The 22,696-nt window shown below is 49.5% G+C and overlaps 1 protein-coding gene across 1 annotated transcript in view; it reads right to left on the bottom strand.

Annotated features, from left to right (window-relative positions):
- Positions 1-219: 219 nt before the first annotated feature.
- KSR2 (kinase suppressor of ras 2) overlaps positions 220-22,696 on the bottom strand; it is a 391,016-nt gene continuing 368,539 nt past the window's right edge. Inside the window, exons 15-19 of the mRNA XM_040619875.1 lie at positions 13,769-13,865; positions 12,620-12,753; positions 7,223-7,354; positions 1,471-1,600; positions 220-441 (exon numbers count right to left, since the gene is read on the bottom strand). Coding sequence (XP_040475809.1) covers positions 304-441; positions 1,471-1,600; positions 7,223-7,354; positions 12,620-12,753; positions 13,769-13,865 — 631 coding nt within the window. The 3' untranslated portion in view covers positions 220-303. The remainder of the gene's footprint in view (positions 442-1,470; positions 1,601-7,222; positions 7,355-12,619; positions 12,754-13,768; positions 13,866-22,696) is intronic.

The following is a 22,696-nucleotide window of genomic DNA, read 5'->3' as shown; positions in this document are numbered from 1 at the left end:
TGCCGAGTAGTGGACTCGGGGCTTGGTGCGTTCAGGGCATCACCTTGCACCTGAGGACCAGACTCACTGGGGCACCAACCTTCATCAGGAAGAGATAGGCGAGGAAGTAGCCACGGTAGCAACAGGGACCAAGGCCTGGATGGCAGATTCTGAACAGGAACCCGGTAGGGAAGGCTGGTGGCCAGGGGGAGGGAGGTGGGTGCATGGAAAGGAGATGGTTGGCCGAGGTCTGGGTGAGGGGAGCAAAAAGGCGGCAAAGGCCAGAGGACAAAGGCAATGGGGAGAGATACTAAAGGAGAACACCTACTCTGCAGACTTCCAGAAATGTCCGGGGTGAGACAGACGGCGGTTTCGCTTTGGCAGTTTCTCCAGCATGTCCATGAGCTTAGTGAAGGTAGGTCTTTCTTCTTGTTCGAAGGCCCAGCAAAAGAGAAGAATGTCCTAAAAGAAGCCAACATGTGGTGATTTAATGTAAATGGTGATGTCTTGATACCCTTTGGCATCTCGTTGGGTCTGTCCATTTGTCTATCCATTTGCCCCACTTTCATATTCCCCCATTATCCATCCATCCATCCATCCATCCATCCCAATTCATGCATTCATCCTTATCTATCTATCATCTATCTATCTATCTATCTATCTATCTATCTATCTATCTATCATTTTTCTGTCTTTCCTTCCATCCATTTATCCATCCTACCACTCATCTAACTCATGAGCCCATATAGCAAACTAGGTAGGTCCTGTTCTAGAAGATCTAGGATACGCTGAGATCAGTAATGCTCCCCAAGGAGTTTCTTGGCCATTTTTTTTTTTCTCAAAGGGTGGGAGAAAAGTGAATCCTGAGGTCTCTAGCCACATCTCAATACCATAAATGCTCTTCAAAGTTAAAGAGTGGAAAGTTCCTTGTAATAATCACCTCACCTGAGAAAGGAAACCTAGATACAGGTAGTCCTTAAAAACATACCAGATAATTACTCCTTCCCTGACTTATCCGTCTTCTGATCAAAAGACAGCACTCTTCCTTCTGTGTTTTAGAGGGTGACTATTAATTTATAGTCAGGCTTCTCTGTGTGTGTATATCTTGTTCTGAGTTGGATCATGCCTTAAACATTTTTATGTAGAAGCAAATAAAATTAGAATCATTGGGTATGGGTAATATTTTAATGAATATCTTTCAAAAGTAACAGAAAAAGTGGGATTCCCTGGTTCTACTTAATGCAGCAATCCATTGCTAGGAAAAATCTGGCCAAGTGCTACTGCACCCTTGAGGCGAGAACCCGAATTGCAGGCATAGTTCAGAAACTTCACCTCCCAAGCTCCAAATCACCATCTGACAAGGCTGTGGACAGGCTTTTGTGCCACCCTCTGGGGAAGCATTTGTAACCTTAACACACAGGAAAAAGGCGGCCCCGAACTGTGTCTACCTCTCTCCTTGTCCCCCAGAGCTGGCACTCTCCCAGGACTTACCGAGATTTCTTTTCCCATGCCGATCTGGCTGAGGTTGGGTTTCATGCCTGTGCCCATTTGCCAGATTATTGCCTCTGCTGGTTGCGTCTTGAAAGGCCACTCCCTGGCGTGGAGTTCATACCAAATTGTGCTGTTGGCAGATGTTGTTAAAGGGGCTGTTGATGTGATAGGTCACTCGCGACCCTGTATCCCCTCACCAACAGCACCCCCCCCCCCGCCAGCCTGCTGGCTAACCCTTCTGATGAGGGAACATAGGCAAGCTGAGGACAAAGCAGAAACTGACACCCCACAACCTCTCCCCCCTCCCATGGGATGTATGTGACATTCCTCAGGCATTCCCGGCTGCCCGAAAGGAAAAAGATAGTTAACCTATCGAGACCACAATCCTTTAAGACTTGAGTTTCCCTCAGTTTACAGATGTCTTAGCAGTCTACTAGAGCAAAGCATTTCTATCAGCAACCTAGCTTCCAGAAGGAAATGTAGATACAATTAAATGTCCTTATAATCTGCAGCCTCCAGGAAGTTCCCAACTATCTTCACATTAATGCCTTACTAGAGGGGAAAAAACCTTAACTGGACAATGGCAAGGCCTCCGGTGTCCTGTGAGTCTTCTTTAACATATGAAAGTACTCTCTTGAAACCTCCCTTTTTCCTTACCTCCCCCAACTATAATCAGCTACCCCTCGCAACCCAGGGCAGCACCTCTTTCTGCCCGCAGGTCCTGTCCCCGTGCTTTCATAAACCACCATTCTGCACCAAAGACGCCTCAAGAATTCTTTCTCGGTCCTGGGCTCCGGACTCCACTCCACTGAACCTCACCTGTATTCCACAACCACATCACTTCCACTTTCTAGTCTCTTCCTCACCGGGCTGGTGTGTTGCTAGCTGGGATACGCCTGAAGCTTTCTTGATGGCTTAGAAGTCATGATTGTCCAAGGATACCTTCCCTGGTGCCTGAGTTAAAATGAGTCAAAACCTAGAATCCGAAAGGGTAATAGAATGTGGCCAGGATTTCTGAACCTAGACTTGTAATTCTGGGAAACTGTTGTAAGGAAACACTTAGAAATACAAAAGCCCCTTCGGAGGATATCCTCTACAGCATTATACATAATAGCAAAACAAGGAGAAAGGACACGACTGCTCAGCGAAAGGAATAGGTTGCATGTATTATGGTAAATCCATAAAACAAAATGGAATATGATATTATTAAAACATTTCAATGGAATTTTGCTGACATGAAAAAATGTTTAATACCTAATTTCAAGTGAAAAAAGCAGGACAGAAAACTGTATATGAGGTAATACCCACGCTTAAAAAATTATATGTGATTTGGCAGGAAAATAAAAGAGAAACACAGCAAAATGTTAACAATGGCTAACTCTGGGTGATAGCAAACGATTTTTTTTTTTTTTTTATAATTTTGTTTTCTAAATATAAGCCATCCCATGGAATAGTGGGGAAAAATGCTGGGGGGAATGGGTGGCAGTGAGGGCCTTGGTGGATGCCATGGGGTGCTTACGGGATGCTGGGGGATTGCTGAGCTGTACCACGGGGATAGGTCTCAGCTCATTGGGAACAAAATTCCCCCAACTCAGGAAATATTTGAAACAATCCTTAGGAAATGATCTCTCCTCTAATCTAAGATAATTTATGCAAATTTGCTTTAAAGAACATGAAGTACTCTGTTATCTTCTTTACTGATCAGAGGACTCTGTCAGACCAGCTAGTCTAGGGTCCCACTTCTCAGCATATTCTCTCCCCTACCAACCTCATCCCTCTGGGGCGAGGAGTGGTAATGCTCAGGTGTTGGGGCGTTGAGTTAGGTGGTCAGGAAGTTGCCATGGGAAGGTGCTAGATGGTGACTGTTGTCAACGTAAGAATCAGTAACACTTAACTGAATTTTCACTCCGTGCTCAACCCTATTCTAAGCCCTTTGCATTTATGATGATTATGGGAAAGGTGTAAGAAGCATGCCTTCTTATTTTGATGATTTGACATCTGGGGGCCTCCCTGACTTCGGAGGGACTGCCCCTCTCCCCAGGGCCAGCATATTCCTAGAGATAGTAAATGACTCTCTTGGGAGTGTGCCTTTCGTATGCAGACTAACCAATCCAAAGCCCCACCCCCACCTCCTTCAGGTTTCCACTGGGGCGAATATTCCCTGCCCAACTCAGGATACCCCCCTACCCCAGAGCCCACTAAATTAGTCCAACTAGCCAATCTTAGGCTGCTTACCCTGCCTCACCGGTTCCTCCCCAGTAAACCACAGGAAAGACTCTTGCCTGCGCTTTCCTCCTGCTCCCTCTGCCTCCTGACCCTGGTGCTTTCCCCGTGTAGTATGATGTGACCCCTCCTTTTGCAAACCATGAACAACAAACCATCTTTCCAATGACAGTGGCTTCCTGCTTGATTGCCATCATCATACCTGAATAAAAATAAGACCTACATTTTCAAACAGGAGGCACGATCATCATCCCCATTTTTCAGAAGAGGAAACTGAGGCTCAGGAAATTATGCATCTTACCCAGGGTCACACAGCAGATAAGAGGTGCAGGCAAAAGCTGAATCCTGTTGGTCTGACTGTAGAATCGCACCACTGACCATCATGCTACGAGAAACCCACACTCGATCCTATTCCAGAGTCCTTTGTAATTGTAAGTGATGGATTTGGGGCAGGGGGCAACCCTGCAGCTGATGGTTGGGGCCTGGGGAAGGAGGCACAGACAGATCGCCGGCAAGGGCTCATGGGAGAGGAGGAAGGGAGCCTAGCAGGAGCTTGGGTGCAGGTGCCTTATGGGGGTTTTCTGGCTTGATCCTCAGAGAGCCTCGCTGGGTTTATCACCTTTTATTTAAGGTTGAGGGATATAGGGGTTTTCGTGGTGAAATGACTCAAAGGTCCCCGTGGCTAAACCGTCCAACTCTGGAGTTAGGAGGTCCCAAGTGTGACTCCCAGATCCACCCCTGATTAGCATAAGCCAAGTCACTGAGCTGCCAGAGCCTGGTTCCTCCCCTGTCATTTGGGCGCCTGTGAAGATTCCAGGAGACAGCACCCACAAAAACCTTAACACGTGCTCAGTATGCTTTTAAAAGTCCAGGTCTGTTCTAAATCATGCTTGAGCGCGATGTCCCCAAGCAACAGGACGCACCTAATTGGCAGGAAACCAAGAGCACCAGGTCCCTTGGAATTCAGCAGTGTCAGGAATAAAAGCCTCATTAAAACTTCCTTTCAAACCCAACTTCCAAGAGAAACTCACACTAAGAAAAAAATAAATTGCTAAAGATTAAAACTCCGGTGGAAAACCAATTACTTACTTTGGTACATTTGTTAATTACATTCTTTTACATTCTTTTTTTTTTTTTTTTTTTTGCTAAATTTATACTAAAATATACCAACTTAATTATTGCAGTTTGGTTTCAGATAACAGTATCTAACTAGAAAAAGTTCTGGTCATAAACTAATCAGGGCAGATGACAACGTCTAAAGGGGTCCAAGTGATAGACGTCGAAAATCCTGACATGCCAGCAAATGTCCCCCCCGCCCCGAGATTTACACAGAGGACATAGTAAGGGTACTTTTCCATGGAAGACGGTCTCCCTAACATCTCTTGGTGCTGCTAAGTCTAATTGCACACATCTGGAGGGCTACAACTTTCCCAAACAGCTTCCCCAGCGTTGTCTCTGTAACCACCCATCTTTGCAACCAGCCCAGCGCACAGGGTAAGGCGAAGATTAGCGTGGCTATTTGAGGGTGGGAGCCTAGAAGCCTTCCCAGATGCACCCTCTTGGAACCCCTGTCCTGCACCTTGGGACTGCGTCCCTCATCCTCTATCCTTCTCTACACTTGCAAAGACATCCCATTCTCTCTCATGGGTGCATTTTCTCTCTCTTTGCTGAGAAGCCCCTAAACTCTTCTTTCCCAGACTCTAGTTGTACAGATACAGTTTCCTTCTGGTTGGTTCAATTGGGCATCTTCAAGGTAGCCCAGCCTCACTGTGTCCTAATCTGCTCTTTGCCTTCTCAGCATAGCCCAGGCATCCCCTCTGGGGTCTCTACCTTGGTGAATGACACTAGTCTCCACCCAGTTGCTTAAGGTAGGTATCTGGGCACCACCCACACTCAACCCGTCATCAAACCCCATCTCATCCACCCCCTTAATGCTTATGTCCATTTCCAGGGTCCAAACCCACTGGCACTGATTCGGTGGAGAATGCCAGCATCTCCCCCTGGATTCGTCACCCAGCCTCCAATCTCATCTGTCTCCTTCCCATTCTCTGCACAGCAGAGTGATTGTTCTAAAACTCAAAGTATGATTACATCACTCCCTGCTTAATAACCATCAATGACTCCTCAGTGCTGTGAAGAGGAAGTGAAAACTCCTTAACTCAGCCTCTTAGTCCCTGTAGGATTCACTTGGATTCCCCTCTAGCCTCTGCTGTCACCAGCCCCAGCTCATTTTTTCCTGATTCTTCATCTCTCAGCTCTCCCTCTTCCACTCCCCACATGTTCCTCCATTGTTGGCAATTTGTTTTCGTCTTTTCTTTCTTTTTTTTTTTTTTTAAAGATTTTATTTATTTATTCGACAGGATAGAGACAGCCAGCGAGAGAGGGAACACAAGCAGGGGGAGTGGGAGGGGAAGAAGCAGGCTCATAGTGGAGGAGCCTGATGTGGGGCTCGATCCCTTAACACCGGGACCACGCCCTGAGCCGAAGGCAGACGCTTAACCGCTGTGCCACCCAGGCGCCCCGGCAATTTGTTTTCTGTTACCCTAGGCCTCTTCACATGTTCCTTCTATCTAGACATCTCACCCTACCCCCATCTGGCCCACTTATATTCAACCTCTAGCTTAGGCTCAGGAGTCACTTCCTCCAGGAAGCCTTCTCTGATCTCCCAGGCTGGATTTAGTTCCTCCTTCCCCCCCCCTCAGTCCTGGTTTATCCTCAGCATGGCATTGATCACATTTTGCTGAAATGGACTGTTTCCCTATTGGTCTTCTACTGGAAACGTTAGAGTAGGGGCCTTGAGTGGCTTAAAAATAGGCCTACAAATTCTTTGATAGTCTTTCCTGCAAAACATAGAGCTTCATTCACATCTCCTGATTGAGTGACTTCTTTCTAACACACAGAATATGGCAGAAGTGAGGACATGTAATTTCTGAGACCAGCTCATAAAGGCAATGCGGCTTCTAGTCACCGTGTGTGAGTTCACTCAAGCAGCCTATGGAAATGCCCACGTGGCAAGGAGCTGAGGCCTCCTGCCAACAGCCATGTGAGGGAGGGCCCCCTTGGAAGTGGATCCTCAGCCCATCAAACCTTCAGATGAGACCACAGCCCCGGCCAATATCTTGACTACAACTTCACAAGAGATCCTGAACCAGCTCAGAACCATTCAGCTACCCACCCCCCAATTCCTGACTACAGAAATTTGAGATCATAAATGTTGCTTTAAGCCCTCAAGTTTTGGATAATTTGTTAACAGTAGGTGTTCCGTAGATAGGTATTGGTTCAGTGAATGAATGAATGGTTCAAGTACCTCGTCAAGGTCACATAACCAGTTAGAAACTCAGCATGAAGGTTTGCTAGCGTCATCCTTTCTCCTACACCCCACTTGGATACCCCCAATCTCACCCAGAAACCTGACCACCTAGGTCCCAGCAGATAGGTGCCCCCTCTCTTCCAAAAGAAGAGAGGGAAGGCTTGGGAAATGTCCCTCTGCCTGGGCTGGGGCTCCCCATGGCCAGCACGGGCCACCTACCCGAGTGCAAAGACGTCAGAGTGCTTGGAGAAGGGGAGCTTGTCCTCTTCTGTGTCGGGAGACAGCTGGCGGATGATCTCTGGGGCCAGGTGGCAGAGCCAGCCATTCTGGATGCGTAGCTTGTCCTCCCGCCTTGAGAAGCAAAACACAGAGTGAGCCTCACTTCACAGCCCAGGGAGGACTAGTCCCCCAGCACTGACCCCAAGTCTCTGGACCACCTCCGCCGGCTTTCTTGCATCTCCCACACTGGGCACTGCCTGCCCTTGTACTTGAGGCTGAGCCCTAGTGAAAGGGGCAGGGAAGACTGGTCTGGAGGGAGACGCTCAACACCCAAACCATCGTCGGGTCCCTCTGCGTCTGAGGCACCCCCTCCTGCATATTCATTCAACCAATACAGCTGAGTCTTGTTATTCATGGCACTTATGTTGTATAAAGTCTCTGCAAAGAGGGAATTAGCAAATACGGAATCATTGCTCCTAGAGGAAATATGTATTCACGCACACACCTCACACCGATTATAATCTTAAATCCTAAAAACAACTCATCCTCGTACATTCTATTTTCATTATTTTACGGAAGAGAAAACAAGGCTCAGAAGTGTTGAGGGATGTGTCTGAGGCGGCCCCACAACCACATGCCAGAGTTGTGAAACTCTGTCCCGCTGGCCCCGGGACTCAGGGCTTCCTGCCCTGCACGGTCCCCTCCCAACTCTGTCCCCCGGTCCTCTCTGTCCCCCGGTCCTCTCTGTATGAGAACTCAAACAAGAACGCAGAGCATCTTCCTCGTCTGACCTCAGCTGGGAACACATACATCAGGTGATTCAAATTTTCACCACCCTGCGCATGCCCACAAATGAATGCGAAGGGGCCGTATTGATTTGGGAGTGCAAAAAGATTTAAGTGAGTAGGCAAATTTGCAAATATGGAATCCACGAATAATGAGGATTCACTGCATTTCTGGAGAACCTACTATGCCTAAGCTCTCTGTTTTTGGCACTGGGAACACAGCAGTGAAGGAGACGAGCAAGGTCTCTGTCCTCCTGGAGCCTGAGCTTTGGTAGGGGAAGGTGATGACAAATGAATTAAAGAAATAGGAAAAATACAGATAGTGATAAGCATTATACGAAAAAAATTTAAACAGGGGAATGTGTCAAAGATAAGAAGGAACTCACTTTAGATAAAATTTTATCTGTATTTATCTTCACATGGTAAGACTTCAGTAAGTACAGAGCATTCCATTTGGGACTGAAATCTGAGCAGACCTCCTACAAGGTTTCCACTGATTCAAGGCTCCCGGGAAAGGGCCAGTTACTACAAGGAGAGGGTGCAGCGATGGGGGATGGGGATGGATATCTCCAACCATCAGGAGTGAGATCATGATGGCCCAGAGCGTCCAGAATGTGGAGACCTGGGGCTGGCTGGACTCTCCAGTCCTCCTAGGGTGGCTTCCGAGCTATGTCAGACGTGATGCACTGCTCCCTGAACTGCACTCATTCATATTCCATGACCATGATTCTTGCCCTATCTGAACACCTTCTAGAGCGGCACTATCCCATAGAACTTTCCATGATGATGGAAATGTTCTCCGTCTGTCTGTGCTATCCAATATGGCAGCCATGAGCCATCATGTCCATTGGGCACTTGAAATCCAACTAGTGCAGCTGAAGAATTGAACTTTAAATTTGATTTAATTTTAATCAAAGTTAAAATTACATAGCCTTCTGTGTCTTCTGTCTATTGGACAGGGCTGTTCTCAATTATTATTACTACAAATGGGGTTTTTCATTTACTTCTTACCATGACCATACATGGGAACTAGGACTTTTTCAGTACACATGAAAATTAAGATGAAAAATACTTATTCACGTCATCCCTAAAGTTATCTTGTGGACCACACATCGGGGGAGGAGAGAACCCTGAGAAGAGAGGTCCCAGGACTTCGGGGGCTGGATGATTCTTTGTGGCGGGGGCCTGTTTTGTGTAGTGTAAGATGTGTAGCTGCGTCCCTGGCCTCCCCCCACTGAACACCAGGATGACCCCCTCCCCTGTTGTGACAACTAAAAAGGTCTCCAGACATCACAAATATCCCTGGAGGAGTGGGGAGGGCAGGAGAGCCCCAGGTGAGAATCACTGTTCTCATTTATACATAAAATAAAGAAATAGTCCAAATTTCAGTCTTTTTGCACCAGTAACACAGGGATAGCTCTACACAGCAGACCTGGTAGAACACGTCCTCTGCTAGGAAGTAAGACCCAAATCCATTGGCAAGCCATTGAGTTGGCAGGGCCCAATGAGTTCTTGCTTCCACAACTGGGGATGCCTGCAGGACTTAAGGACCTATCTGCTGCTTACTAACCATGTGACCCTGAGCAGACCTGAGTCTCCACTTTCCCATCTGCACAATGGGCACATTAATCTCACACAACACTGGCGCAGGGCTGTGTCAGCTGTCAGGGCCACGGGATTATTAGACAGAATTATTACCTATGGATATGTTTACATCTTGAACACTCAGAGATGGAGTTGAGACTACAGCCCAAAGTAAGAACATCATCTAAGAAGGAAGGGCCGTGGCCTGAGCCAGCCGACACTCTCTAGGCACCACCAGGCCATTGGGGGTGTGGTGAGATGGGGTGCTGCTGCTGAAAGGGAGAGCACCCCAGTTCTGATCGTCTTCTGACCGCCCTTGCTGCCTATTCTGGACTCGCTGGCTGGGTGCAGATTTACAACTGCAGGCTGGGCCAGGAGGAGGGGTGCTGGCCACTCCCCAGCCATCAGCCCAGGGTGGGAGGGGGCGGGATGCCAGGCCTGGCCCAGACACTCTGGGATGTCCCGTTCCCATGGCGATGGGCCCACCGGTGACAAACTCAAATCATCTTCATTATGGTTATTATTATGATTAATAAGAGCCTGTGGGTGGCTGGCATGATAGCGCTGGCATGGAAAATGACACCTTTTCTCGAGGATGGCAGAGCAGCTATATGCTGGCAATGCTGGGGATGGGCTCGGGGGAACCCCCGGGGTCTGTCTGGATGTTCAGGACACGCTCATTTCACTGGGTAACCCCCACCCCTGCCCAGGCCCGGCAGTTCTCCCCCTGCTGGGAACCCAGCACTGTGAACGCCTCAGGCTCTAACTGGGGCTGGGGTGGGTGCAGACAGCAAGCAGCCCCTGCTGAGTGCCTATTGCCCCAGGTTATCTATCGCACTTCATCCCAACAAACCCATGATGGGATGAGTAAGACCCCTATTCCGTGGATGAGGACACAGAGCTTCAAAACACTTAAGTGACCTGCCCAAACCCATGGATGTAACAAGTGACCCCAGAGACTCCCAACCACAATTTTCCAGCAATTTCTGGAGAAATGGCACCCTTAGGGAGCAAACTGAAACCTTCCATGAAAACTAAGCCCTACATACAACTGCAGCAGGGAACATTCAACCACCACAGGAGACCCCCGATGGGGACTCATGGGCAAGGCAAGAAATGTGGATTTCTTCTAGGAGAGGTCGCTGAGGGCTCCCTGGCCTCTCCCGACACAGCCTGGGATTTGTGTAGATGACAAGGCTAGGTAGGGGTAGTGTGGGGGAGTGCCGGCTGGACAACAAGGGCAGCAGCCACCTTGCCCTTGACTTGAACTTGCTTCCCGGTTGACACTGGGCCTCTGTGAATGAGGTAAAGGAAAGGATGCTCACGTCATTCCATTTCCTTTCTTCCTCTTTACCCTGGGGCTTTAGAAAAACCAAGAACCAAAAGGGAGAAAATCAGAGGTCCTGCCCCCTTTCCTCCTCCTGCGGGAGAATCTACTGGCAAGGACAGTTGGGGGGGAGGGTGTGGACATGGCTCCGGGTAGGAGGAATCAGATTTTTTTTAAGAGCCTTGAGGCCGGTTCACGAAAGCATCTGCTGGGCCTCTTTTGGTCTGGACACACATCCTTGACTTCACAGTGACGTTACCAACTGCTTCCTCTGCCCCTTAGCCTGGGGTGATGGACGAACGGACTTGTGTCACACGTGTGCGCATGAGCACGGGTGCGCATGAGCACGGGCGCGCATGCAACCCCTCCACCCGCAAACCGGCTTGGCAGTGCTGCTGGGGAGAGGGAGGGAAGAAGGCACACGGTTCGGCCCTCCTGGCTTGTTGGGTTCCGAGTCGAGGGACTCTCTCCGCCTACCTATCCACTGATCTCTTTGTTCATTTACCTACTTCTTTTCTCGTCTTCCGTGTCCACATAGTTGTGGAGACTGCACTGAATCTTTCTGGGCGGAGCAAGACCCGAAGAGAAAATTACGCTTCTGTTACGCGTCCTGTTTCTAGATCACACAGAAAGCAGCCAGACCATTGCTGATTTTGGGGCGCTCTTAGATGCAAGGCATTCTATAGCACGAACAGAATTCACCTTGGGGGGCCCTGGGGTGGACCTCAAAGAGATCGGTCCCTCGAAGCAGCTGAAACCAGTGAAAGGAGAGTGTGGGGCTGCCATCCGGAGGAGGAACGCACAGGTTATAAGAGGCGTGATGAGAGAAAACCGCGGGGTTTTTAAGTGTGTGTGTGTGTGTGTGTGTGTACACGCACGCGAGCGTCCACACTCCAAATTAAAAGTCAGAGAGGGCAGACCTCCTGAATCATGGGTTGTTTATTTGGAATCAAGCTGTTTCTCATGGTCAATTCAAGGCAGCTTGCCCTTGGCTGAGCGGCTCCTGAGAGTTAATTACTTCGGGATGGTTAATGATTCTCCTGGGTGACACTGGGGGAGGGATACGCAAATTTATAGTAATTACAACGACTCAGCAGCAGCTACTCCCTGTGTAGTGTTTCCTGTGCTCCGGGCCCTGCGGTGGACGCTTGACTGTTGTTTCAAGCACACAAGGATCCTACAAGGTGGGCACGATCACACTGTCATTTTTCTTGCAGACATGGAAACTGAAGTTCAGGAAAGTTCCAGGAGTATAACTAACGTCACAGTGATTAAGTGGCAGAGCCAAGGGGAGGCCACGGCGGAGGGGGGGGAGGGGCTGACTTTAAATCCCTTAGGACTTTTACTGCACCCAAATGGATCAATTCATAAGAAAACTTTGAGCAAGGACTCGGGTGTTTCTAGCTTCTGGGTGCGTACTCAGGGCAAAGGGAGGGTCTTCCAGTTAAATTCGAGGGCAAAGGCTTCCAGGATTTGGGGATCCTCTGTGCCCAATAACGCCCGTGTGCTTAAAGGCACCACTTGCAAGACAGGCCCCCCCGGGGAATCACGGCCTGACCTGGCATCAGCAGCAGCCTAGCCGCCCAGCTAAGCGACCTCAGGCCCAACACCCAGTCTCCGTCACGGATGCCATTTGGGTGACTTCTCGCCCCCGACTGTCATCGGCCAAGAACTCCACTGGGCCCTTCCACCGCGACTCACCTGCCAGCCTGCAGCACCCCGGAAATGCTGAAGAGCCCGAAGTCTGTGATCACCACCTTGCCGTTGTCATAGAAGACATTCTTTGACTTGAGGTCCTTGTGCAGGATCCCCTTTGCGTGGAGGTACCCCATGCCCTGCAGGAAGCAAGGAAATGGGAATTTTCATGGAACACCTGAGCACTTGCTGCTGCTGCTGCTATCCCGGCTTGGGTTCACCCTCCCTGCCTTTCCAACAAGAGCGCCCCGAACAGCCGCAGTTCCGGGGACCCCAACGCAGAGGCTCGGAGGTGCGGTGAGAGAAGTCATGACAAGTGGGAACAGGCAGGGTCCCCAAGACACACATCCGCCACCACCCTCGGACTCCCGCCAAACTGCTCCCACTTAGCTCTTCTGCTTCCTAAAGAAGCAACAAAGAAAGATGTCCCTAGTGGGGAAAAAAAGTGAAGACAAAAACGGAGAGGAGGTCCCCGGAGAAAGGAATTCCACCCACCACCTCCCCACACTTCCTCTTGAAAAAATAACTCCTCTGAAGGAGATTTGTTTTCTATCCACTTAACCCGTATCAGTGCAGAACACGCTGGGTTCCTCAAGGGACGGATCATGAGCCAGAGACCAAGAGCACGGAGGAGAGAGTCTAGTGGAGGTCTCGCTCAAGGGGGAGTCACTAGATTTTTGGTGTTTCGCCTCTATGAGCAGTCCCGTTTTATCTCCTCTAACAGCTCAGTCCTGACACTTCCAAGAGGAACTAAAAACCCCAGTCAACTGACTAATGAGGCACCTGCCAGAAAACAGACGACGTTCCAGTTTGTTTTAATCCCAAACTACTCGCAACAATTGGATGTTTCCCCAGCAGCCGCGGAGAGAGACGGCGTGCGCTCCTGGGAATTCAAGCATCCGAAGGGTAAGGGATTCGAGCGGCACCAGCTTCTCCGGGTCCCCACAACAGGCCCAATTATCACGATGATGAGGCAGCAGATGGCAACCAAACATCGGAGACCAACCCTACTGGTGCCGTCCGGGCAAAACTCTTCCTCACCTACAGTCTGGTATTTTTCAGAGCAAGTCTATTTTTTTTTTTTTTTTTAAATCCAGACTGTTGGTCTGAAGCCATACCATGCGTCTCGGGAGGGAGCCCCAGCCCCTGTGGTACCTTCACAATTTCTTGGGCAATCTGCCTCGTTTTGTTGACATCCAGGACGATTTTGGCGTCCCTCACCACAGAATAGAGCGTCCGTCCCTTACACAGGCTGGAAAGCGAAAGGACAAAATATATGATTGGCAGTTGTTCAGATGACAGTGACCCACAGTGGCTGTTAGATGTGACAAGTAAGAGTGGAGGTGCCACTAGTTTCCTATTGGATCAGGAGCCTGTAACTGGGCCTCAGATCTGGTTCTGGGATGCAGGTCGGGAGCAGGCACGTTCTCTCACCGACAGCCCCACCCTGGCACCGCAGGATACCTGCAGAATCTAACCCAGTCCAGAGGCAGGCTTGCCAAGCTCCATCTGTCCCAGAGTTGCACAGAAGGAGAGCCGCACATAAACCAACAACTTCTGGGGTCCTCAGACACCACTCAGACAGCACTCTGCCAGCCACTTGTCCCAGCTGCTCCTGCTCGCCCGAAGCTGCTGAGGGACAGTGATAAAACACCAGCAAAGTCGTGGCTCACGTCCACCAAGTACCACCGGCCAATGATGCATTCAAGCCTTCAGACGGTGGGGTGTCAGAACCGATCCACCTCCCCCCAGACCAGATGCCTGTCGACATAGAGGGCTTTTCAAACTATTTTCAGCCTCATTGAGTTCATTTCGAGGACCAGTGGTGTATGATAAATGACAAGATGACAAAGGACGTGAATGCAGGGATGGCCACACCTCCCCATTTAGTTGCCTGAATGCCCATCCGTCTGTCCTTCCCGCAGTGCGTTCAGTTCCTGGCACGCACACAGCAGGTCCTTAGTACATGGTCATGGAATGAGTGAGTGAATGAATGAATTCTAGATTCATCACTGCTTTCACCACCCTTAGCACTATGTCTGGCTCATAGTAGCCGGTGTTGGTTGAAAGAGGAAGGGATATTAGGAAAGTTCATGTTCCATCTTAGGTCAAAATAATGGCTTGAATTTTTCTTTTAATCTAGGACTTCCTTGCTAAAAGACTGTTAGTCCTTCCTGTAATATTTTTCGAGAACTTGTTACATGTTAGACTTCGTGAGATCGTGTGGTTGGAGCTAGAACTGTGGCAGAGGGACCTTAGTTTGGATCGCAGCTGTGCTCCTTACTGTGTGTCTTTGGGTGGGTTACTTAACCCCTCTGGGCCTTGGTTTCCTCAGCTATCAAGGAGAATACCTACCTAGTAGAGTCACTACGAGGACTGAATGAGAGAAGGAGCCCAGGGAGGTGCCTGGCATGTGCTGGAAAGTATAGCACAGCAGTTAGAACAGGGGCTTAGTCAAACTCTGGGGGTTAGAATGCTGGCTTGTCAGCACTGACCCCAGGCAGGTGAGTTAACCTCTCTGAGCCTCATTTTCATTACCTGTAAAATGGGTCAATATTTCCTGCCTTACGAGATTGTTAAGGAGAATCACATGAAATCAGGTGTGTTAAGGGTTTGGGTGTCTCTCCGTGCCTGATGCATATTAAGTGCTCACGAAATGCTGGCTGTTAGGAGAGGCAATGATCAATAAAATGGCAAACGCACACACACCCTTGTGCAAATACATATTATATATTTATATACACATCACATCTGCTTGTCCATCTAGTATATTCCTATCTACCTAGCTCCGTATCCACCTGTCCACCCATATATCCATCCAAAATGCTACCCATGATCTTCGTTAAGATTCATTTCTTCACTTCCTTAAGGTGAGATTCTCAGGGCAGCTGACTCCCAGGAAGTCTGATTCACCTGTCCAGGGTTGCCCGGTAAGCTGGCAGGAGGCAGCTATGGTGACTCAAGGCTGTCCCCTGTTGTTGCTGTCCTAGGGGTACATTTGCTATGGCTGCTACAGGAGAGGGGGAGGGAGTGGGCTGTGCAGCCAATTAAGCCATATTGACATTTAAATATTGGGGATGGTGGAAACTGTGGGTGGACTCCCTCCCCTGGATACTCAGTTCTTGAATAGCCACCTACACTCCTTACAGGCCAGAGCGCAGAAAATACCGTCCCCACTGCGTATGACAAAGCTAATCACGGCAACAGGCTCCCAGACTCCCAGACTCTCCTTCCCAGGGTAACCTCATACTAGTGGCAGGTTTCACATACCCATCCCACCTTCTTTCTCTGCTCACATCTTCCCCTCCAGGAGCTGCTGCTAAAACCTTTGCTTCTCTCACTACCCTGTGGTTTCTGGGGCTGCCGGAGAAAGCAACACCCACCGGTGGGATGTAAATTCGTACCATCACAGCCTGGCACGGCTACCAAAGTGAAATACACAAATAACCCACGATGGGCAATTCCTCCCCTAAGTATATATCCAACAGGCATGCATACTCATATTCACCCACGGATATGCCAGAATGTATTACCATGTTAATAGCAATCCATTCACAATAGCCCCGCACTGGAGCTGATCCAAATGTTCTTCCACAGAAAGATGGATCGATTGTGAAAGAACCGTGTAACAGTGTATGTTTGTACTATACTGTATAACGAACTATTGCTAAAGGGCAAAAAAACATAAACACACTGTTCACAATGTTGAACAAAAGCCAGACACACAAGACTCACACGGAATGATTCCCTACGTACAAAGTGCAAAAGCAGGCAAACTGACCGGGATGCTAGAAGTCAGTGTAGTGGTGACCCTTGGGGGCTGGGGAGGCTGGAGAGGGCATGAGGGGTACGGGGAGGGGGGCAGTGGGCAGGCAATGTTCTGTTTTGATTGGGGTGCTGGCACAGGAGTGTGAATTTAGTGGAAATTCATCAGGTTGTGCTCTTAGGATCTGGACACTTTGCCAGATATTATACTTAAAAAGTTTGCTTTAAACAAATAGGCGAGGATGAACAATACATGGTGTTGAAATTTACAAGAAAATCTAAACCAACACTGATATCCCAGGCACCCACTTTTTTTTTTTTTTAAGATTTTGTGTATTTATTCATGAGAGAGAGAGAGAAAGGCAGAAGGAGAAGCAGGCTCCCTGCTGAGCAGAGAGCCTGATGTGGGACTCGATCCTGGGACCCCGGGGTCACAACCTGAGCTGAAGGCAGATGCTTAACTGACTGAGCCCCCCAAGCGCCCCCCAGGTATCCACTTCTAAGCTCTTCATACAGTCCTGAGAGGCAGTGTCTGCAGGGGAATTAGGGGCTCCGGGCTGTGCCTGCCACGTGTGTACTGGGGGCTGAGTTGGAGAGCAGGTGCAGGGAGAAGGCTGAGCTCTAAGTAGGAGCAGGCATCAGGCAGGTGTCCAGGGTGGGTGAGGTTCGGATACTCCAGGCAAGTCAGTCCAAGTATCTTTGGCAACTGCTCTGAGCTTGGGGTTTTTGTGGCTAACAGCAGAGCCCAAAAAGCCACTTGCAGGGTGGGAGGTGGAGAAGGGAAGGGAGGAGAAGATAAAGGCTTACTGAGCCTATGTGTGGGACCTAAGTCACCTCCACAAATCCTCACAGCAGCCCTGCAGGGTCCACACTATTGCCCTATTCCTGCAGATGAGGCTATGGAGACCCAGAGGGACAGAGGACCTGCTCACAGCACAGACATGATGTCAGCCTGTTCCTGATCTTTCTCTCATCTCCTCCATGGTATGGGTGCCCAGTTACCAGACATGATTTTGGGGCCATTTAAGAGACACGCGGGCAAGGGAATCCAAATCTGACTCTACCATTTACTACTTGCTGGGTGACCTTGGGAAGTGATTTTGATCTCAGTTTCCTCATCTGTAAAATGGGGGTAGTAGTAACACGACCAGCTAAAGTGCATGAGCCCTCTCTAGGTGCCAGCTGCCAGCCTAGGCACAAGAGCTCCACACGGTGGGTATTCTTGCCGTATTTCATGGATTCCAAGATGCACATTTCCTTGCAGTTTAACATGTCTGGAATCAGAATGTATCTTATTCATGAACAGGTAACAGTTTTGTTAGCACTGTATTTCTTTCTTTGTGGTCCATGAATACACAGTGCACACTGTGACTGATAGCATCTTGGATTTATTGAAGTCTTGGATCGGCCACGTTTTACAGATAAGGAAACTGCGGCTCAGAGAGGTTCAGTGGAGCTGGGATTTGAACCCAGGCAGCCTGGCTCCAGAGCTTAGGCTCTTAACCCCCGTCTTTTGCTCCATAACTTTCCCTGAGTCTCCAGCATGTCACACGCCCTCAGTGAATGGTAACCGTAATGTCACTACTACGGCAACGAGGGTTACTGAGCCTGCTGGCCTTGGTGGCAGTCAGTCTGGAGGTCAGGAGAAGGTGTTTTAGTGGCTTAAGGATCTGGTTAGTACCTCCCTAGGTTCTGGGGCAGTAAGCACCTGCACACCCACCCCACACACACAAGTGCGCGCACGGATGCACACACGTTCCCCTCTCAGTACCTTTCTCTGCGAAATGACCATGTTTCTCCAAGAAGAGGACAAGGATCCAACCAGACATACCTGAGAGCCATACTCCCCTCCCTCCCGCTCCCCATTTGTTCACACATGCCTGGGTCCCCAGGCGTGGTGCTGAGGGGTTTGGAGGAGGGAAGGGAAGTGGCTGCCCCAGGCATCTAGATTTCTCCCTAGTCACTGTTCTGGCAGACAGAAAGTAGCCAGTTTGGACAGAAGAGTCCTCGATAAGCCTTCTAGGTGGTTTTATCTTGTTGTTTCTGGCAATCCTATTTTAGGCTGGAGTATGGCTTTCAGGTATGTCTGGTCTTAAACTGGAATGTTCTAGACTGGGCATGTATGGTCTCCCCTGCCATACCCGCTCCCCTTCCTGCAGTTTCACCTGCCGAGAACTCAGAGGTGTTTAAGCATGAGGCCAGTGGCTGACAAACTGGATGGTGCATCAGAATCCCCTGGAAGAGCTTCTTAAAACAAAGATGGCTGGTCCCACCCTGAGAAATTCTGGTTCTGGGGGTCTGGGTTGGGTCCCAGAGAATTGGCATTTCTAACAAGCTTCCAGGTCATGCTAATGCTGGTGGTCCAGGGACCTCGCTTTGAGAGCCACCGCTCAAGACCAATCTCATTTCGCTGAGGCCCAGAGATAGTCAGTAACGTTCACGATCCATTTAGTGAGTGTGGCACTGTGGGCATGGTAGTATTCTAGGGGTCGGTGATACTGTTCTAGGTGTGTGCAAGACAGCCCCATCCTTAATCTCATGGGACTGGTTGGCCAGGGGAGTCATCAGGCAATAAATAAGTAAACAGGCAAATAGATGAAATATTCAGAGACGCACAAGTGCTAAGGGGAAAATAAAAAGAGATTTATTGGACAGAGGGGGCTGGGGCTGGGGGCTTCTTTAGCTAGGATAGTCAGGCTAAGTCCCTCAAGGGAGGTGACCTCCATGCCAAGAGCTGAATGAAGAAAGAAGGCAGCCATGTGAAAATCTGGAGGAAGAGAGTTCCAGGTTGAGGGACCAGCCAGTGCAAAGGCCCTGAGGTAAGACCAAGCCTGGTACATTTGAGTAAGGTAGCAAAGGCTCTATGGCTGAGCTCTAGAGAACACCTCCCAGGGCCTGTCCCCCTCAAGTGTCAATCTTCCAAATAAAGCAAACAGTTGGGTGGAAACAGTCCTTAGCTCTGCCTGATTAGAATTCCCAAGGCAGCTAATTTCAAAGTCAGCTGTTATCTTAAAAACACTCTATTCTGTCAGAAGGGATTTACAACCCTTTGGTTGTTCACTCACTTCTAAGCATTCCCCACCACTCAAAACTCAAAACCCACTTAATTGCCCCTCTCCTCCCCCGCCCTTCCCTTGAGCAAATAAATCACATTTCAAGTGACAAGTTGTGTGCTCCATCAAATTCCAGCCGTAGGCAAGCTTTTAACTTCCAAGTCGTTCATGAATCTAACACTGAAGATATTAAACCTCGGACTCAGGGGCTTTCTAATAAAAAATGCCACGTTCACTTCCTATTAAAAATGGGAAATGCCAGAAAGCAAGTGAGAAGTGCCAGCTGTTTGCCACCCGCTTAACCCGACGCGCGTCTAGGAAATGAAGTTATAGAGTTCCATTCAGTAAGAGGTTGGTGGCAGAAGGTTCATGTCCCAGCCAGACAAAGAGGATGGTGGCTGGCCAGACACTGGAAGACGCAAAGCAGGAGCCTAGCTGCCCAGGAAAGCAGGGCTTACTTCTTGCTAATGCACACCCCCTCCCGCCTTTGATACTGCTGCAAAGCTCGGAGAAGTGGGGAGGGACAAGGAAGCTTAGACCCTGTCTTGCTGGATTTTTCTCTCCAGGGCTGGATCCAATTTTGCTAAGTGCAGAAGCCAAAGGCTGGCTGCTCTGGGCCCTTCAAGTATGGAGACAGGGCTGTGCCAATTAGTGAGAACTCCTACCCCTGACTGTGACCTCATGCTTCTGGGCATCTGGTGACATTCTGCCCTCTGTGGTCTGGGCTTTACAAGGGTAGGAGTGCTGGCTTAGGCAGCCAGCTGGGGAAGCATGAGCCTTCAGCTCGCTATGGGCAGGACTTCCAGGAAATGGTAGCCCAGCTGGGCCTCTGCCTCCAATCACATTGTGTAGTCCAGCCGCCATCCGAGACCTATTCTTCTTGACCTTGGCCAAAGACATCCCGGGACATCCTCCTCCCTAACTCTGCAGCATACTGGTTTGTTTCGTTTTGATCATCTCCTAAAGGTTAGACTGTACGTCTCATGGCAATCATTCCAGAACCACCTTAAGATTTTTGCCTCATCGGCCACCTTACACTGCTTATCACTTGCTAATAGTTTCCTTTAGACGCACTGCCTTGGAAAAAATAAGTGTATTTTTAAAAGAAACTTTATCATGACCTTCTGTCATTGGCAGCCAGTATCTCCAGCCCCAGATAAATGTAAAAGTAAATACAGTGAAAGCCAACATGTCAAACAAAATGAAATCCTAGCTGGGCATTGTGGCCTGCCAAATGATTTGATCCTGGGGCCTCCTCTTTGTGTTAAAAAAGGAAGTTTAGCAAGTCAGGGCTAAGAAGGTGTTAGATACTCACCCTGGGTGGAGGCTTTCCCCTTAATGTCACCAGGAGAATTGAAGAGGAAAAGGACGGTCTCACCCTATGTGATTCAATACTAGTGGGGCCAGCGGTACCTGTCCTCCACTCTGGGAAGCCCTCATTTAATCCCCATACCTGCAAACCCCTCCCTCCTGCCAATTATGCAACAACTGAGTACTACAGGCCAGGTATGTGCAGTGACAGGACAAAAAGGGCCATGTCCTTGTTCTGATGGAACCGACATTCTTGTGGAAGAACGACACTAGCAAATAGAGCAACTATAAGTTACAAGTAGGACAATGGAGAAATTAATATGGGGTCGGGTAGAGAGGAAGGAGAGAGAGCTGGGTGCCTCCATTAATAAGTGGTCAGGCTGGCATCTCAAGAGGAGACACCAGGGGCCCCCTTCCCACCACATCATGCTGTCTCAGGGCAAAGACTGCACTGCTTTCTGGCAACTTCTCAATTATGCCCCTTGTCTCCTCTCTCCAAGAAGGGCAGGTATCGTCTTGTTCATGATGACCATCTCCTGAAGGCTGGCCAGGGGACCAGGACAGAGGCAAAGGTTTCCCAGGATCATCTCATTCAATGCATCGAAGAGCCCTCTAAAGTGGGTGTGGTTATTCCCCTCGTACAGATGGGAGACTGAGGCCATAAGTCAGTCTGGATAGGAGAACACCCTCTAGAATCAGAACCATCTGGGATAAAATTCTGCCCCTTTCTGGCTGTGTGATCTCAGGCAGGCTCCTGGAAACCTTTGGAATGTGCCGTGCTTTGTGATGTGTGAAGTGGGCCAAGGAGGGAAGGGCGGTGGTTATATGTGTGAGTATGTGTGTGGCCTCCGAGTTCATTTTGAGTACCCACTACTCGGCACTGCTTGGAAATGAGGCGAGGTGGGACAAAGGTCTCCATTGTGGGGCTCCCTGGGACGAGGCACTGAGCTGAGCACTTCTCAGGCCATCCTTCCCAGGATGGGCAGACACTAGATTACAAACAAGGCAATTCACCTGCAGGAGGGTTACGGCACCTGCCCAGGGTCCCATAGTCAGTAGGTGCCAGGCTCCGGATTTGAGTCCAGGTCTGAAAGCACCACGTCTTTCCAGGATTTTAGAAGCTCCCTTGGGAAAAGGTGGTTTGGCAAAGAGGAGTAAATTGAACCCACTCAAGCTGGCCTGACTTCTGGAAAACGTTGTCCACTGAGCTCAGCTGAGACGCTCCTCCCCCCAGCTCAAAGCTTGTCCTTCTGACCCTCACTGTCCGCTGTTTCTGTTTCTGAATTCCCAGCCGCCATCCAGAGACAAGCAGGGCAGGCTGAGGAGGACTGGGCCATTTGAGGGGGTCTTCAGAGCTCCTGGATGCCCCCCTGCAGCACAGGGCTGGCCTGGCCCAGGGGAGGAGCTCCAGAAATGCTCCTGGAATGAGTGAATGAACGCACGCATGGCTCCAACCACGTTCCTTCTTCCCATCACCCACTGGAGCTGGGAGGAGAGCTGTGTTTGGTGCCAGGGCAGATCTTTCTGAAACAGACCATGAGCCAAGCCAGAGCAAGTCAGTGATGAAGCGTGCAGCCTCCCCGCTGTCTGCACAAAGTACCAAAAGACCACACTGACCACCAGACCTGCCTTCCGGGGCTGGATACCAAAACACATCAGTTCTTGCTGCTCCCTGACCAGAACCATATATATATTTTTTAAAGCTGAACAGTAAACTGAATTACCATTTAAAAAATGTATATGCATCCCACCTAATTTATATGCATTAAAAACCCACCGAGGACAGACTCCAAGGTGTCAGCAGGGTTATTTCCAGGTAGTGGGATTAAGAGCTTTACAAGCTTCCCCCCCCCCCACCCGTTTATCTCTCTTTTCTAAGTTTTCTCCTAATAAACACGTGGTACTTTTGTCAGGGCCCAAGCAGGTGGAAGGAGATGGGGGAGGGGAAACAGCA

This window comes from Ursus maritimus, unplaced genomic scaffold (assembly GCF_017311325.1).
Source record: "Ursus maritimus isolate PB19 unplaced genomic scaffold, ASM1731132v1 scaffold_33, whole genome shotgun sequence".
NCBI lineage: Eukaryota > Metazoa > Chordata > Mammalia > Carnivora > Ursidae > Ursus > Ursus maritimus.
Note: the sequence above shows the minus strand (reverse complement) of the source record. Positions and strands in the feature narration are given on the sequence as shown.